The sequence below is a fragment of the Syngnathus typhle genome, linkage group LG20, assembly GCF_033458585.1.
Source record: "Syngnathus typhle isolate RoL2023-S1 ecotype Sweden linkage group LG20, RoL_Styp_1.0, whole genome shotgun sequence".
Classification (NCBI taxonomy): Eukaryota; Metazoa; Chordata; class Actinopteri; order Syngnathiformes; family Syngnathidae; genus Syngnathus; species Syngnathus typhle.
Window position 1 is genome coordinate 3,066,923 of NC_083757.1, and position 18,430 is coordinate 3,085,352.

Genomic DNA, 18,430 nt, shown 5'->3' on the forward strand with positions numbered 1-18,430 from the left:
TATCTAAACAAAAAAATAAACTACCAGGACGTTACATGTTGAGTTAATTACTTTTTTTTTTTTTTGCATTAATAGTTATAGTAGTTTTCAGTCAGCAAAGACAAATTTGAGTCAAAAGAAACACTTTATTTCCAGAAGCAATGAGCTGCACATCCTCGGACATATAAAAAGGCCAGTAAAAACATCTTAAGAACAACAATATGATGTACAGCAAAAGCAGAAGCAGTCACAATTTGTAAACTGACATACTGAAACACATCGATTGTCCTTTCAAATTATGTACACCAAACCGTTAATAGCACACAGACGACAGTTTACACTGGGGATGGAGGTGACCTTTGTGTTAGCATGATGATTTGATGGAGGTGGGTTGACTTGGAAGAAAAGGAAAGAGACGTCAGAAATACTACAAATACCTGGCATGGTGGCTAAATGAGGTATTAAAATAATCCACAGGTTTTCTTACAGACATATGTAACACACCTTCTTTTGGGATTGGTACCTGTGAGAGTTACTCCTTTATAAATATGTAATTAGCCTCTCAAGTGCAAACCCTGATACTTCATAGCCCTCTCACCAGAGTCAAAAACATCATTGGACTAATTATGTTGAGTTTCATCTTGCTCATCAGAACAATACTGACTGTAAATATTAAGAATGGAACACTTGCGATTTCCATATTTGTTAGGGAAGAATGTGGATTTTTTTTTCTTTCATAAAAATATCTGTTATTAGACCAAAGTCGTTTAGGTTTAAATATATTCGTCTAAACACTGAAGGTACGGTTTGTATTGCTATGAGGAAGGAGCAAAGAAAATTGTTCTTTTTGAATCCGGAGGTTTAAACTTTCATTCAATCAACAGCTTTTATACACACACACAAAAGAAAAACACTCACCCACACACATCTCCTTCCATTGGGGGTCAAGGTAAAGGTGAATGTATGGAAAAGGCATGCAAAGGCAACACATGCCAACTCATTTCCAAATACTTTGACACACAGTGGTTAGTGATGAGCTTTAAATGTATATATTGTCAGAGGCTTGTAAATTTCTTCCTGACATGGCAGTGGCAGTGGTTTACAATGAATGAGTCAAAGAAATCGGCAAAGTGACTTCAACTCCCCGGCACAGAAAGAACAACACCGCAGTGGAGCATGGGAGCGAAGGAAAAGAAAAAAAAATGTTCGTGGTCCCTAGTGGTTGGCATGGCTTACAGCTCCAGGTTACTGGTGCAGAATCACAGGATCAAATCCAAAGGTTCATCATAAAACCATTTCAAAGGTCCGAGCCAAGGTGCGCGCTGATACTTGGCGAACGTTGCGTGTGGTTTAAATAGGCCGTCCCTTCCTCCTGCAGGCTGCATGAATAAGTGCCAGATTCTGGGGCAGTGTGGTTGCCAGGGGCCGGGGTGGTACCGGCGGCTACCTGCTCAAAAGAGCGAGAGAACACGGCGCTGGCCGTGCGTGTCAAGCTGGTGAGAGCTCCTGCTTTGGGCACAGACTGGCTCGAAGTGAGCGTGAGACGTTTGACGGACGTCTCCACGCTCTCGCTAGCCGCTCGACCGATGGGGAGCGGGCTGGATTCTTTGTCCTTGCTGCTGCGCCCGCCCAGACGGTACTTCTTTATGGCCTTTGCCCTTAGATTTAACGCGGTCACGCTGTTGCTGATGATGATGGTGGGTGGGTTTGTGTCAGGCGCCATCCCGCCTTCGTCCGCCTCCGAAATATCCATCAGCTCATCCGGGGAACCCAGATCCACTGCGTCTGTGGTGGTCACACAAAGGGAGACAAGCTTAGTTAACAGTCAATCTGCGGCCAATGGACAAAACCCATTTGCCATCCAGCCCATTACATTCAGTCCAAATCTTCTACATTAATGTGCCATGATACTGACTGGCCTGATTTGGTTAAAACTGAATAGTCATGGGCTGCAGGGAAAACGTATGACTGTCTTCCAGCAGGTGGCGCCATCACCACAGCCTGAGAGAGGATTGATTTCTCGCAACCTGCTGCCAAGACTTTTGTTTTGGATTCCCACCACCAACAAAATGTTTTCTAATGTGGTGTATCGGTGAGGGAGTGAAATGTCCCAAAAGAGGCAGGTGAGGAAAGTGTTGAGGGTGTGAGCCTAGGAAACATCACAAAGGGAAAGTGAAGAAGGCAAGACATTCAATTAGTCACTCAAAAAAAAAAAAACCACACACAAGTCCTTCTGCATCCTAAGCCGCTAATAATTTGTAGTGGAACAGAACAACAATGAAAAGCTGGGAAACAGAAATGCAGGTTACTGTATCCAATGCTCCGATTCATCAGTCATGAAAAGGTTTGTGCTAAATTAAGACCTGCATATCTTTGTCCCGCTTCTGTCTAATAAAAAGTGTCCAAGCGCAACCCAGGAGTGCTGTCGAGGGGGCACAACATTTGCATTTGATGTCATAGACAGTGAATAATATAAATCTGTGAGGAGAACTGTTTGCTTGCTTTGTCATGAGTTGAAGGAATGATAACGGCGGATTGTGAGGAAGTCTGAGCCACGGGGGACGGAGTGAGTCAAAAAGGTGAAAAAAAGGGTTGGTTAAAAAGCGGGAAGAATCATCAAGGGTTTTTTTCAGACCACGACGCACCCACTGACAGTTACCTAGGTTACCCCAGGATTGGGGCAAGGGGAAGGAAGAACTTAGTGCTGGCTCCTCCCTATGGAGGCCGACCCGGAACTCTCGTTTTCCAGCATTCGCCTCACAGACTTCTGCCTCCTGACCTCCTGCCCCCGCATGCTGGACTCATGACTTCGGGGTTCCGGGCTGACATCGGAGGCACCTCCCAAAGTTTCGCCGTCCGGGTAGGTGCGGCCGTCGGAGCGCGCTCGCAGGGATTCTCCGTTGGGCATTCGCTCGCTGCTCACGCCCGTCACACTGATATCGGGGATGGCCACGCCCCCCGGCGCGGCCTCACTGTCTACACTCACCTCCTGGGACTCTGCTGGTCGGGCACAGGAAGGTTTGCACAACACACAAACATCCATGTCATGCACACACATGAAAAATGGGCAATGTGTGCAGGCACACATGACCCAAAAGACACAAAACAGAATTAAAGCAATAACAGAAAGATCCAAATAAAATACAAAAAATATGATGAAAGTATATGCAACGGTTGAACATTTGGATGGAAATGTATGAATATCACAATGACAGAAACCATCCATCCAGAGGTTTCATCCTGGTTGCCCACACTCATCTGACATCTCACCGTGTCGTTTCCAGCGGTGGCCCCTGATAGAGAGCGACGTGACAGCATTCCGAGAGATCCTGGAAGCGGTGGGTGTGATCTCCACCTGGATGCTACGTGCACCCTCCTTGGTGTTGCTTTTCAGAGCCGCGCCCTGCTGCGTCGACTTGATGGCGTTGCCCACCTGATCAAATACGCACAATAGTCCCTTGCCATTCAAAATCATCAGAAAAGCATTATTGACAAGTCCAGCCAACATGTGACTCTAATACAAACAATCTACACGCTAATCCTATTTCTCCTAAGCGAAAGTGTAAATTCTTAGAGGCCACCGAGTATTTACACGTCCTTAAAAGGAACATGCAGCAGCAGAAGCAGCAGCACAATCCAAAAGGGCACAATCCCGGGACAATGTGTCTTTTGTTCCAATGATGGAGGGAACGTCCACTTGCTGGCCACTTCATTCGGGTGTCATTCACTTCAAAGCTCAAATCATGCTAAAAATCATGTCTTTTCACGATTGTGGAGGAATGCACCCTGACTGGTGTAGTAATACTGCAAGTTTAGGTTCAATCTGCTTCCCCCTACGAGGATTACAGCTAAACAGAGCAGAGTGCAAAGCATGTAAATAATCTAGCGGCATTACGCACAGTTTGCAGTCTGACACGCGGAGCGACACAATACAGCATAGTGTTCCGCGTATGATGCCAATATCCCGGCCAGCATGTGCGGCTTGCTTCACGTGTGCTCCCCCCCCCCCCCCCCCCGACCCCCGACATATACAACAATTACGATTTACGACCGGACTCACCAAGAGCGCTTCCGGGAACAACTCGAGCTGGGCCCGATACAGGACGTCATCCAAAGCTTTGGATCCGAGTTCCGCTTCTCCGTTACACCTATTGAATATTAATCGTCTGACTTTTGTAGAAGAAAGAGATTTCGACACAGGCAGTTTGTGACAGGTAAAGGCAATCTGAATAAATAAAAGAAAATGTAAACGGACAAGGGAATGTGCGCCAACATAAACAGAGCGTAAAATTGATCGTCTGTGTGTACACTCACAATGCGTAGTGTATCCCTGTGAGGAGCTGAACCAAGAACTCTGATGTAACCGTCATCCGTGTGCTAATACCTTTATAGCGCCGTATCTGTTGCCGCGGGTAACCGCATATACACACTCTGGAGAATAGGCCAGAACAATCTTCGTATCATTTTTCGCCGACTGCTTGGGGCAAAATCCTTAAAGCGACATAAAATAAAAATAAAAAAAGTGTACCGTATGATTCTGGCCAAATGTATCTTGTCTTTAGCTGGGTACGGTCCATGGGAAAGGAAACCATTTCTCACAGCACGGCCAGCGCAGGGAAAACTCTGGGAGCATGACTGAGACACATGCAAAAACACAAAATTGAAAAGATTTCATATGTAATCAAAGGCTAACTAGTTTGGAACAAAACGTCAGTAAATGCCAGACACAAAAAAGAGCAAGAAAACATCAAACATTTGAAATTTGGTGAAAAATCTCATCAGGTCCTACTCAAATTGAACACTTCGAGAAAACAGGATGTTTACTTTAGCTACGCATAGCAGGGCTTAAAAGCTTTCTTGTCGCTGTAAAACAGAATCGCCGATACCGCTTGACGCAGCCGAGCGATGTCTGGATTGAGTCAAAGTCAAACAGGCGGATGTCACACGACGCTCGGCTGCAGTGTTGCCATTGCTATCCAAACAAACCGTTGTTTATTGATTAGCAATGCTCAATCAATATGTCTGTAAAAGGACTCACCTTGCAGGTCATTGTGTTGCTGCAATTTGTAAAAATGGCCTAGAATGAGGCCCAAGGTGAAAATGAGCACTGAGCTCATCTTGTATTGAGGCCAAACAAACCTCATGACATCATCGCTGTGTGAATGTGTGTGTGTGTGTGTGTGTGTGTGTGTGTGTGTGTGTGTGTGTGTGTGTGTGTAAGCCCTCACCTTATTTACCGTCGGCCCAGCACTTGGTCCGGGGATTGTGTCAGGTGATTGCTGTTCAAAAACGAAACAAACACACACGCTGCTATGAGATGTTACGCACGTGCAAACGGAGTCAACACAACTCCAATTTGAGAAAGACCAGTTTTTCCAACACATTAGTCATAGTGTTTACAATGCAATAACCTCAACAACCGCCTCTTTTGTGATTCACTCCTCAAAACGGCAGCTTTTATTTGGTGTGTGTGCGTAAGATGACGATCTGACCTAAAATCAAGGAAATAGGACACTCTTTTACTCTCTGACCAATACAATTCTTAATATGTATCACCATCACACCATGTTGTAAAGCTCTGGGCACACCCATGATACCAGGAAATAGGATCTTAATCTTTAGGGATTATTATGGCGGCAACTGATTTTATTGGCACACTGAAATGAAAATCCGGTCATAAAACTGATTGAGAAGTCATACAATGGCATCAAGGATGCACAACTGACAATAAATAGAAAAAAAAAAATCCAATTTGATCACTCCACATGGATCTAAAAAAAAAAGTCAATGAATATACATGACACGGATATGAGCGTGACAGACGGAGAGGGAGTGAAGTGAGCTGAGGAGGGATGGTTTTAATTGCGTTCATTAAAAGGAGAACATGATGGAGACAGAGGGACCAATGTACCCGTTAACACTAGAAGAGACGAGGAAGTCGAAAACATCACAGCGGCGACTTCGCATCCACTTTGCCGATCAGAGATTTGATTTTCAGCAGTGATGAGAGCAGACTGAGAGACTCTCACATCCTCCTCGCTCGATTTTATCCCTCCATCTCTTTGTCTCATGACTGGGGAGCGACAAGCGTTCCCAAAGTCTGCTTCTTTTTTTTTTTACAGTAGTACACACTCAAGCTTTTGTATTGGCGCTTTGCCGCGTTCTGAAGATGCGCCTGCAGCAAGATTTAAGACCCTCGGTGATGATTTTATCACGTCATTTTAACTGTCATGCGTGGGCAGCGAATGATGAATGGATGTTGTGGTTTTCTTCACACATGCTCGAAGATGAATTCATTGACACTTTAATTGAATCGACATATATGTGCTACACACATGATCATTTTGTGTGTGCAATAGAACCTGAAGGTGGTTGCCTTGACTACCAGAGTGCGAAGGTATGGTGGTGTCTTAACAGCAATTCGAGTCATTATGGAGCAAAGCGCATACATGCACACTTCCCCCTGCGACGGTCACGCTTGGGACAAGTCGTGACGTGGGTACTAACCTGCTTGATCCACGCATAATTTGAGTTGGAACGTGCAAGCATCAAACGCGGAAGGAGCTCCACATTCCGAGATACTCACGCTTTTCTTCCGCAGGTGCAGCCCGTGTTTTAGTAGTCCCGGGAGGTCCCGGATTTTGTGCTTGAGCTGAGCTTGGTCCCGCGCGCTCCGGTTCCAGCGCAAACCCGCGAGCAGGCCGTCCTCTGCGGGCTCCGAGTCGTCCATGACGGCTAGCCGGACGCGAGCGTGTGTCCGCGTGGAGCTCCTCAACAGGCGCACCGTCGTCGCCGGTGGCAGTTTGCCATTTCCCTCCCCTCCCCGGTCTCCTCCTTCCTTCCTACCTTTCGCCTCAAGCCGAGCTGCGGCGTGCCGTGCAGCTGCAACGGTTGAAGGGTCGCGCGCACGTTTAACGAGACACTTCACTTGTTCTGCAGCACGGCGCACCTCGGGTTGGCGAGCAGCGTGACTAGGCGTGCGCGTGATTGTGATTGGGGGGGGGGCGTGGACGTCTCTATTCATTTGGATGTCATTGCAATTTTGCCTCATATCATTCTCTGCAAAAATAATATTATCTTTCAGTAGAAGGCTTTGCACATTGATTGCATATTTTGGTCACTTTCCAATCTTGGTGGATGCTAGTCTATGGGAAGTACTTTTCAGTTTGTAATTGCACTTTGGTCTTTTATGTTTTCCATTCATGTTTATTGAGCTCTTTTATGTTTAGGATGACAGTAGTGCAAAGAAGAAGCAGCTCCTCTTTCAGCCTCTCAACACGGCAGTCATTCTTCACTGAAGATAAAGAAGATATGTCCATGAGGCGTTATTATGAAGACAAATAATAAAAGGTTTTCATTGTGCCAAGTTAACAAAATGCTTCGATTTAGTGTGAGTACTTTAGCCCCCTTTCCAAAGGTCGTGTTATCTGTGTGTGTGAATGGTTGCTGCTGCTATACATTCCAGTTTAACCTGAAGCAGACGGCAGGTGAGCTGAAACATGAGACAACTGTTTGGTCTAGTTCATACGTGGCGGCTACCTGTCTTTTAAAGATGACGTATTGTGCATTTTGTTTTCCCACAATGAACAATAAATGTTGTTGAAGTAGTAGAGAGTGCATTTGCGAGCTACTGCAGGGCCGGAACTGGTTAGACGGACGGATTGAAGCATGCTAGCCAGACGGGGGGGGGGGGGGGTTACACACATAGGCACACTTTCTCTCAATGAATTTGACTCTTGCTTTGGGCCTTCGCCACAGATTGAAGAGGAAAAAAAGTACAAGTGAACATGGTAAGGAAGAGAACTTGACAATGCGGATGACGTGACATGCTGTGCAGAGTTCACCACTGGTGCACTTGTATAACTCAGACGTCAACTCGACGTTTCTCTAATCTGGGATAATTAGCCTGTTGCAGAGAGACAGATGCCAACATCAGAGATGCCAACACTGTACAGTATTGCAATATTTGGTGGAGTAAATAAAAATCTATGTTCAAAACATGTTTGGTTTTTTCCCCAAAGCCTCCAGTGTATTACAGGTAAGCTTTTTAAGGCTCTATGGAAATATACAAGCAGGGAGGCAATGGGTCCCAGTTTTATAGTCTTTGGTATGACCCGGCCAGGGTTTAAACCCACAACCTTCCAGTCTCAGGGCGGACACTCTACCACTAGGCCACTGAGCTTATGGATTTCAACATCCATAGAAGAGAAAAATCATAGAGAGAGCTGAAATCAGCAGGCCAGCAAAATATATATCAACACAAACGGTGTTGGTAAAGAATGAATCCATGACCCTTGTTAGGATACGGATTTTAGCTATTGATCTGACTCCAAATTGTGATCAACACTTAACACAAAAATTGCCATGTTCTAATCCACACACTGGCGCACCTAACAATTTTGCGAGTTTGTTCTGTCAAAGAGAAGACCAGTAGATCAATCAGACCGAATTTACCAATTGTTTAATCTTGTCAAAGCAAGCTAATACAGGCGCCTGGGTCTTGGGTCCTTAACACAAAAACTCGTGTGCCTTCGTGACCAGAAAAGACGACACATTCTTCCGGGTTGCCCAGTTTTAAAGAAACACAATATGAATATTCAAACATGCAAAAGATTGTGTGGTGATTGGTCGATGGTCTGTGGTCATCTCCTCCTCGTTTGGGTTTTCCCCTGCTCAGCACAGGTGTCTGGACCACAAAGACGAGTTGTTTTTCGCGTTCCCATCGGCCTTGAGATATGCTCCCTTTCTGGACCTCCTGTTCCACAATACTTTGAAGAAAACAAATTCATGTAGCCTGCACATTCCTTTCCACTTATTAAGCGACCACACTACTACTAGAAATTATATTGATATGGTTATATGTGTCTAACGGAGCGTTAATCAAATGTGTTTGCAAACTGCCAAAAGTACATTTCCCTTTACCCTCTACTTCTCCTGTAATTAAAGTAAACCAAAATTGGGCATGTCAAGTATTGCATGTTCATATATGTCACATAATGTTAAATATGAGAACATAACATATATTCTAGAATATTCTAGCAGCAGCTTGAAAGTTGAGTGAGGTTTTTTTTTTTTTTTTTTTTCCGGACAAAGGAACCTTTGGACTTTGAAGAAACCTCTATGAAGTTTCTTTGATAAGTGCAATCAGGCATTGGTGTAGTGCCAGAAACCACTGAAAGCGCATCACAGGAAGCACACAGGAAGATCTCTACATCGACAACGACCGTGGAAAGTGGAGGACGCCGGCTTGGATTTACGCATCACTGAATCTAAAACAGAGGTGTCCCGAGACCTGTTTAGGTAAATTGCTGGAAAATATCCCCTGAACTCTTTTTTACCTTCTACTATTATTCCTGTCAGGTTCAGCTGGAAGGCGTTCGCCAGTCAGCGGTCCAAAGCAGCCACCAGCTGCGCCAGAAATTGAACGGGACCTTTATTACAACTTTGCGGCTGTTAAAAGTTTAATAAAAGGCGTTGTTTATGTCGTTTTTTTAATGCGATTCCCGTTTTTGCGACGCTTAGCCGCCGCAAAGTAGCTTTATGTGGCTTAATAAAGCAAGGAGTGAACCTTTTTTTTAAAACATTTGCGCGTCTGCGAGCGAGGTTAATATTTATATGTATTATATCTATATATATATATTTATATAGTTATATTTGTATTTTTTTTTTTGACGTGTATTTACAAAGGAACCTTTGGACTTTGAAGAAACCTCTATGACGTTTCTTTGATACGTGCATGTGGCATTTGGTGTAATATGATACTGACTGTCTTTTCTGGATAGGCAGAAGCACATTCGAGAAATGTCGACCCCAGAAAACACTCCTCAAGATGCAGACAAGGAGCTGGCGAATGTCCGTGCGGCTCTGAACTCAGCGGCCAGAGAGCGTGCACATCTGCAAGGCCAGGTGACCAAGCTGAGGATGGACTTCGACGAGCTGAAAGAAATGTGAGTCGTCACCTTATCGTGGTGGAGGGGTTTGCGTGCCCCTATGATCCTAGGAGCCATGTTGTCTGGGGCTTCATGCCCCTGGTAGGGTCACCCATGGCAAACGGGTCCTAGGTGAGGGGCCAGACAAAGCACGGCTCACATTACCCCTTATGATGCAAACAATTATTGAACCACGTTTTCCCTCGCCCGGACGCGGGTCACCGGGGCCCCCCTCTGGAGCCAGGCCTGGAGGCGGGGCTCGAAGGCGAGCGTCTGGTGGCCGGGCCTTCGCCGAAAAGGAAACGTGGGTTCCCCTTCCCATGGGCTCACCACCTGTGGGAGGGGCCAAAGGGGTCGGGTGCATTGCAAGCTGGGCGGGGGCCAAAGGCAGGGACCTTGGCGGTCTGATCCCCGGCTGCAGAAGCTGGCTCTTGGGACATGGAATGTCACCTCTCTGGCTGGAAAGGAACCCGAGCTGGTGTGCGAGGCAGAAAAGTTCCGACTAGATATAGTCTTGCTGGACTCTCTTCCACTCTGGAGTTGCCCACGGTGAGAGGCGTCGAGCAGGTGTGGGTATACTTATTACCCCCCGGCTGGGCGCCTGCACATTGGGGTTCACCCCGCTGAACGAGAGGGTAGCCTCCCTCCGCCTTCGGGTGGGGGGACGGGTCCTGACTGTTGTTTGTGTCTATGCACCAAACGGCAGTTCAGAGTACCCACCCTTTTTGGAGTCCCTGGAGGAGGTGCTGGAGAGCGCTCCTTCTGGGGACTCCATCGTTCTACTGGGTGACTTCAATGCTCACGTGGGCAATGACAGTGAGCCCTGGAAGGGCGTGATTGGGAGGAACGGCCCCCCCGATCTGAACCCGAGCGGTGTTCTATTATTGGACTTCTGTGCTCGACACGGATTTTCTATAATGAACACCATGTTCAAACATAAGGGTGTCCATGTGTGCACTTGGCACCAGGACACCCTAGGCCGCAGTTCGATGATCGACTTTGTAGTCGTGTCATCGGATTTGCGGCCGCATGTTTTGGACACTCGGGCGAAGAGAGGGGCGGAGCTGTCAACTGATCACCACCTGGTGGTGGGTTGGCTCCGATGGTGGGGGAAGATGCCGGACCGACCTGGCAGACCCAAACGTTCTGTGAGGGTCTGCTGGGAACGTCTGGCGGAATCCCCTGTCAGGAAGAGCTTCAACTCCCACCTCCGGCAGAACTTTTCCCACGTCCCGGGGGAGGCGGGGGACATTGAGTCCGAGTGGACCTTGTTCCGCGCCTCCATTGTTGAGGCGGCCGACCGGAGCTGTGGCCGTAAGGTCATTGGTGCCTGTCGTGGCGGCAATCCCCAAACCCGCTGGTGGACACCGGCGGTAAGGGATGCCGTCAAGCTGAAGAAGGAGTCCTATCGGGCCGTTTTGGCCTGCGGGACTCCCGAGGCAGCTGACAGGTACCGGATGGCCAAGCGGAACGCGGCTTCGGCGGTTGCTGAGGCAAAAACCCGGGCGTGGGAGGAGTTTGGCGAGGCCATGGAGAATGACTTCCGGACGGCTTCGAGGAAATTCTGGTCCACCATCCGGCGTCTCAGAAGGGGGAAGCAGTGCAACGTCAACACTGTTTACAGTGGAGATGGCGTGCTGCTGACCTCGACTCGGGACGTCGTGTGTCGGTGGGGAGAATACTTCGAAGACCTCCTCAATTCCACCGACACGCCTTCCATTGTGGAGGCAGGGCCTGGGGACTCTGAGGCGGACTCTCCAATCTCTGGGGTTGAAGTCACTGAGGTAGTTAAAAAACTCCTCGGTGGCAAGGCCCCGGGGGTGGATGAGATCCGCCCGGATTTCTTAAGGGCTCTGGATGCTGTGGGGCTGTCATGGCTGACACGTCTCTACAGCATCGCGTGGACATCGGGGACAGTGCCTCTGGATTGGCAGACTGGGGTGGTGGTTCCCCTCTTTAAGAAGGTGTGTTCCAATTACAGGGGAATTACACTCCTCAGCCTCCCTGGTAAGGTCTATTCAGGGGTGCTGGAGAGGAGGGTCCGTCGGGAGGTCGAACCTCGGATTCAGGAGGAACAGTGTGGCTTTCGTCCTGGCCGTGGAACAGTGGACCAGCTCTTCACCCTCAGCAGGATCCTCGAGGGTGCATGGGAGTTCGCCCAACCAGTCCACATGTGTTTTGTGGACTTGGAGAAGGCGTTGGACCGTGTCCCTCGGGAGGTCCTGTGGGGGGTGCTTTGGGAGTACGGGGTACCGAGCCAACTGATAAGGGCGGTTCGGTCCCTGTATCACCGATGCCAGAGTTTGGTCCGCATTTCCGGCAGTAAGTCGGATTCGTTCCCAGTGAGGGTTGGACTCCGCCAAGGCTGCCCTTTGTCACCGATTCTGTTTATAATTTTTATGGACAGAATTTCTAGGCGCAGCCGAGGCGTTGAGGGTGTCCGGTTTGGGGACCTCAGCATCGCGTCTCTGCTTTTTGCAGACGACGTGGTGCTGTTGCCTTCTTCAGGCTGTGATCTCCAGCTCTCACTGGAGCGGTTTGCAGCCGAGTGCGAAGCGGTTGGGATGAGGGTCAGCACCTCCAAATCCGAGTCCATGGTCCTCGATCGGAAAAGGGTGGAATGCCCTCTCCGAATCGGGGATGAGATCCTGCCCCAAGTGGAGGAGTTTAAGTATCTTGGGGTCTTGTTCACGAGTGAGGGGAGGATGGAGCGCGAGATCAACAGGCGGATCGGTGCAGCGTCGGCAGTAATGCGGACTCTGTACCGATCGGTCGTGGTAAAGAGAGAGCTGAGCCAAAAGGCAAAGCTCTCAATTTACCGGTCGATTTACGCTCCTACCCTCACCTATGGTCACGAGCTATGGGTCGTGACCGAAAGAACGAGATCCCGGATACAAGCGGCCGAAATGAGTTTTCTCCGCAGGATGTCCGGGCTCTCCCTTAGAGAAGTTCGGTCATCCGGGAGAGACTCGGAGTAGAGTCGCTACTCCTCCACGTTGAGAGGAGCCAGATGAGGTGGCTCGGGCATCTCATCAGGATGCCTCCTGGACGCCTCCCTGGGGAGGTGTTCCGGGCATGTCCCACCGGTAGGAGACCCCGGGGACGACCCAGGACACGCTGGAGAGACTATGTCTCTCAGCTGGCCTGGGAACGCCTTGGGATCCCCCGGGATGAGTTAGATGAAGTGGCTGGGGAGAGGGAAGTCTGGGAGTCCCTCCTGAAGCTGCTGCCCCCGCGACCCGACCCCGGGTAAGCGGAAGAAGATGGATGGATGGATGGATGGTTTACTCGAAACATTAACAGAGCAGCCTATTTTGACATGAAATAGCCTCGCGGGTACAACAGCTATTCGGTGACGCCCCCTGACTATAGTTACCGTAATGCTGGGAAGCGATGCGACCTTGTAATTTACTAGTCGTACTAAAACGTACTAAAACATTTTGGCAGAGCACTGTGTACAACCAGTATGGATCAACAAATTCATCACTGGATCCATATAGAAGGCGCACCGGACTATAAGGCGCACTGTTGACTTTTGATAAAAATTTAGGATTTTAGGTGCGCCTTAAAGGGCGGAAAATACGGTAATGTCTCCACGTTTGTCCCCAGGGTACGCCCGACCATGGCTCGTCCTAAAATCGCCCAGCAGGTCACTGTGGATGAGGTGGACCGGGACGGCAAATATGTCAGACTCCGCAATGACGGAGATGAGGTCAGGTCTTACGAAATTTGCACATTTTCCAGTAACGACTAACCTGTTGAGATCAATCTCAACTATTAGGATCAGAATTTGGGGAACTGGCAGGTGAAGCGCCAGGTTGGATCTTCTGCTCCCATCGTATTCAAGTTTCCCGCAGAATGCATCCTGAAGGCCCACCGGAGTGTCACGGTAATCAATCTTATCTGGAAGATCTCAGATACAAGGTGCTCAATATTTCAATGACTTTTACATGGTGATCAGATCTGGGCGGCTGGTGCTGGCGGAAACCACAATCCTCCCTCTGATCTAGTCTGGGAGACACAGGCCAACTGGGGAACCGGAGACAAGGTCCACACTACCTTGATCAACGCTGAGGTGACACATCTTTCAAGCGACAAGAAGCAATATTTCTCTTTTGACGTCCGTTTATCTTCTAGGAAACCCACTGCCACCTATTTCCAAGATGATGATGGAAATTCCGTTTCCACCGTGGGATAGAAGAAACAGAATTTCGGTTTCTTTGTGTGTCTTGACATTGAAGGGATTGAGAATAAAGCAGACTTTGACTAGCTTCGTGAGGAGATTTGTCTGTTCTTGGACAGCAAAGGGAAAGACACAACACAACTCCGAGACGAAATGTTTCTGTGTGAAATGGCTTTTCTGTGTGACATTACGAGTCATCTGAATGCAATGAACTTGCAGCTGCAGGGTCGGGATCGTGTCATCTCTGATATGTACAGTACAGTGAAGGCATTTAAAACCAAAGTGACTCTGTGGGAGACGCAGATGCGGAAAGAAAATTTGAGCCACTTTCCCAGCTGCCAGACCATGAAAGAGAAGCTCTCTACCAGTGCGTTCCCGAGCGCACAGTTGGCTGATAAAATAGGTATGCTTGCCGCTGACTTTCGACGCCGATTTGCTGACTTTGAAGCACAAAAAAGCAGGTTGGAACTGCTCGGTAACCCATTTGCTGTTGACGTGGAAAGCTCACCACCAAACCTCCAAATGGAGTTGATTGACCTCCAATGCAATGATGCACTGAGGGCAAAATATGCGGCAGTGGGTGCTGCGGAGTTCGCCCGTTTCCTCCCCGACACAATGCCCCAGCTGCGCATCTAGGCTGCTCAAACGTTGTCTATGTTTGGCAGCACATACCTGTGTGAACAACTGTTTTCTTTGATGAACCTGAACAAAACATCACACAGAAGTCGACTTACTGCTGAACACCTCCACTCAATTCTGAGGATTTCCTCAGCTCAGAGCCTTACCCCGAACATTGATGAACTTGTGGAAAAGATGGGACACCACCAAGTATCACCCTCAACCTCAAACAAGTGAACATTACTGTGCAATCACATATTTAGAGTTTTTACTCAGTTCAAGTTTAAAAGTTAAAGTTTAATATTTGTTTTCACTGCATGTTACTTCTCCTTAAACAAAGTGTTGTTTTTGATTAATAGATTTTTGCACTTTATTTGATTGTATTTCAATCCAATTATATTTTAAAAATATTTCAGTTGAGTGGATGATAGAAAATTGCTATTATTGTTTTTTTCTTTGAAGTAAATTTAGCCCACTTTTGCTAAAATAGAAAATATAGGCTACTGATGGTGCCTTGAATACCGGTTTCTTTCATTTAATGTTCATGTTATGGGGATTTTTATATAAAGGAAATTTGTCTTTTGTGTCTGTTGAAAATTAAAGATTACTGACAGAGCCATAAGAAAATATTGCTTTATTTATCTGATCATATTGGAATATATTTGTTAGGTTTTCAGTAGGTTCAATTAGGTTCACTAGACTATATGCGTCATTTAAAAATTTTTCAATGAACATTCGAACAGTCCGGCCCTCGGCTTGTAGCTAATGTTTTTTATTTGGCCCTCCGTCCATTTGACTTTGACACCCCTGCTTTAATACAATGAGCAAATAACAATGCGTATTACAGGGAATATTTTATTTCACAACACTTTGCCTTGTTCCTTTCGTCTCTGCTGTTCACTTCAAACACGCTCCATACGAACGCAATGCTCTCGTATCAGACGCTTGCTCGATCACCTGCTCGTTTGCTGCCCCACGGGGGTTGCGGCCGTGCTGGAACCTATCCCAGCCGTCATCGGGCAGTGGGCGGCGGACACCCTGAACCGGATGCCAGCCAATCGCAGGGCACACAGAGACAAACAACCATTTGCACTCGCACTCACACCTAGGGACAATTTGGAGTCTTCAATCGGCCTACCAAGCATGTTTTGGGGATGTGGGAGGAAACCGGAGTGCCCGGAGAAAACCCACGCGGGCCCGTGAAGAACATGCAAAGGCCACACAGGGAGGGCCAGAGGTGGAATCGAACTTGCACCCACCTAACTGTGAGGCGGACGTGCTACCCAGTGCCCCACCAAGCCGCCCTTAGGATCCATCCGTTGCAAAGTTTCTTTGAACCATTGCAAAGAGTGAGGGTTTTTTTTTTATGTGTATTTACAAAGGAACCTTTGGACTTTGAAGAAACCTCTATGAAGTTTCTTTGATAAGTGCAATCAGGCATTGGTGTAATGCATGATACTGAGTCTTTCCTGGAACAGCAGAAGCAAGCTCGAGAGATGGCGACCCCAGAAAACACTCCTCAAGATGCAAACATTGACCTCTCCCCCAACCGCATCACACGTCTCCAGGAGATGGAAGAACTCCGCAAGCTCAACGACCTTCTGGTCGTTTACGTCGACAACGCCCGTTCCCGGGAAGTGGAGAACGCCGGCTTGCGTTTGCGCATCACTGAATCCGAAACAGAGGTGTCCCGGCAGCTGACTGGCCTGAAGGCCGTTTACGAGACGGAGCTGGCGAAAGCCCGTGCGTCTCTGGACTCGGAGGCCACAGAGCGTGCACGTCTGCAGCCGGAGTTGACCAAGCTGAGGATGGAATTCGACGAGCTGAAAGAAAGGTGAGGCCCGGCCATTTTATCAAAAATATGCCAACAACAAAATGGATACTGGATATTAGTGCTGACATAATTGCTTTGCTGCTGGGGCCACACCCCAAGGAAAATCCTCCTCGTGACTAATTGCAGCTCAATTGGACTTTCAGTTAACCATCCCATAGTCGCACATCAATATAAATAGCACATTTGACTGCGTCGAGGGTTTAATACTGTTTTTGTTTCCTGCACTGTTTACATACTTTATCACTGCTACACTTTCTACTTATCTTAGTTCATATTTATGTGTACATCTGTCATCTCAGGAACACGAAGAAAGAATCCGATCTGGCAGGAGCGCTGCAGAGGCTCAAAGATTTGGAAGCCTCGCTGAACTCCAAGAACGCGTCTTTGGCGACAGCGTTAGGAAAAAACCGTCGCCTTGAAGCCTTGGTGAACTCCAGGGTCGGGTCTTTGTCGACAGCGTTAGGAGAAAAGCGTCGCCTTAAAGCCTTGCTGAACTCCAAGGGCGCGTCTTTGATGAGAGCGTTAGAAGGAAAGCGTCGCCTTGAGACAGAAAACCGAGATCTGACGACGCAGGTTGCCGAGGTGAATCAAATCACGATTAAATTACCGTGATGATTGTGTTAAAGTTGTTGCCACGTTTAGCTCGAGACCAGGTTGGCCAATGGCCGAAAGGGGATGATGGATGAGGCTCTCAGGAGGGTGGAAGGAGAGAGTCGCATTAATACCCTCAAAGAGGAGTTGGAGATTCAAAAGAAGCTGCATTGCGAGGTCGGACACAATTATCATCACTTTCGCTTATTTAATTAATGAAAATAAAGCTGAGTCATTCTCACGTCTCACGTAGGAGTTGCGCGAGGTCAAACGCCGGCACGAGTCTCGCATGGTGGAGTTGGAAAACGCCCGCCAGGAAGATTATGAACCCAAACGGGCCGACGCCTTGATGGAGATGCGAAGCCAACATGAACTTCAAATAAAACTCTACAAGGAGGAGATTGAGAAGACTTACAAGTCCAGGGTAAATTGCTGGAAAATATCGCTTGAACTCTTTTTTTACCTTCTACTGTGCCTGTCGGGTTCAGCTGGAAGGCGCTCGCCAGTCACCGATTTCACCATTTATCATTTGGACCTTAGAATCTGTATCAGCTGCAAAAGTTTAAAAAGTCTGTGTTGATACTAGCTTGCAGCCCGTGATGCAAACGTGAAAGATCTGGAGGAGGCTCTGTCTACAGAGAGGGAGCGGATGCAGCAGCAACTGGATGAGTATCAGGAGCTAATGGATGTCAAGCTAGCACTGGATATGGAGATAAGTGCCTACAGGAAGGTGCTTGAAAGCGGGCAGGAGAGGTGTGTGTGGCTTACAAACATACCACAACTTTTCCTGTCATAGCAATTCATGTCTCCACGTTTGTCCGCAGGACACGCTTTTCCCAGAGTCTACCGTCGACAAGCATGTCAGGAAGTCGCTCCTCGACCACGTCGGCCAGCGGGAAAAGGAAGCGTCCCGACACTGACAGCGAGGCTTCGAGCTTCGCCAGAAGAGCTGTGCCTTGTACTCGCCTCATCTTTCCTAGGTGTCAGGTCACCCTGGATGCGGACCAGGACGGCAAATATGTCCGACTCGGCAATAAAAGAGATGAGGTCAGTGGATGTGTCACAGTGCAACATCGCACATCTTACGAAATTTGCACATTTTCCAGTAACGACTAACCTGTTGAGATCAACTTCAACTATTAGGATCAGAATTTGGGGAACTGGCAGGTGAAGCGCCAGGTTGGATCTTCTGCTCCCATCGTATTCAAGTTTCCCGCAGAATTCATCCTGAAGCCCGGCCTGAGTGTCACGGTAATCAATCTTATCTGGAAGATCTCAGATACAAGGTGCTCAATA

General features: G+C 47.9%; 1 protein-coding gene and 1 pseudogene across 1 annotated transcript; one reads left to right on the forward strand and one right to left on the reverse strand.

Annotated features, from left to right (window-relative positions):
• Positions 1 to 1,674: 1,674 nt before the first annotated feature.
• Positions 1,675 to 6,925, reverse strand: LOC133144170 (hyccin-like). Its single transcript, XM_061266667.1, has 8 exons — positions 6,566 to 6,925; positions 5,208 to 5,258; positions 4,508 to 4,614; positions 4,294 to 4,410; positions 4,040 to 4,127; positions 3,250 to 3,412; positions 2,639 to 2,976; positions 1,675 to 1,764 (listed from the first exon to the last, which is right to left on the reverse strand). The coding sequence occupies exons 1-7, from the start codon at positions 6,707 to 6,709 to the stop codon at positions 2,678 to 2,680; spliced, it is 969 nt and encodes a 322-aa protein (XP_061122651.1). The 5' UTR covers positions 6,710 to 6,925; the 3' UTR covers positions 1,675 to 1,764; positions 2,639 to 2,677.
• Positions 6,926 to 16,033: 9,108 nt separating this feature from the next.
• On the forward strand, positions 16,034 to 18,365 carry LOC133144940 (prelamin-A/C-like; annotated as a pseudogene).
• The last annotated feature ends 65 nt before the right edge of the window (positions 18,366 to 18,430 follow it).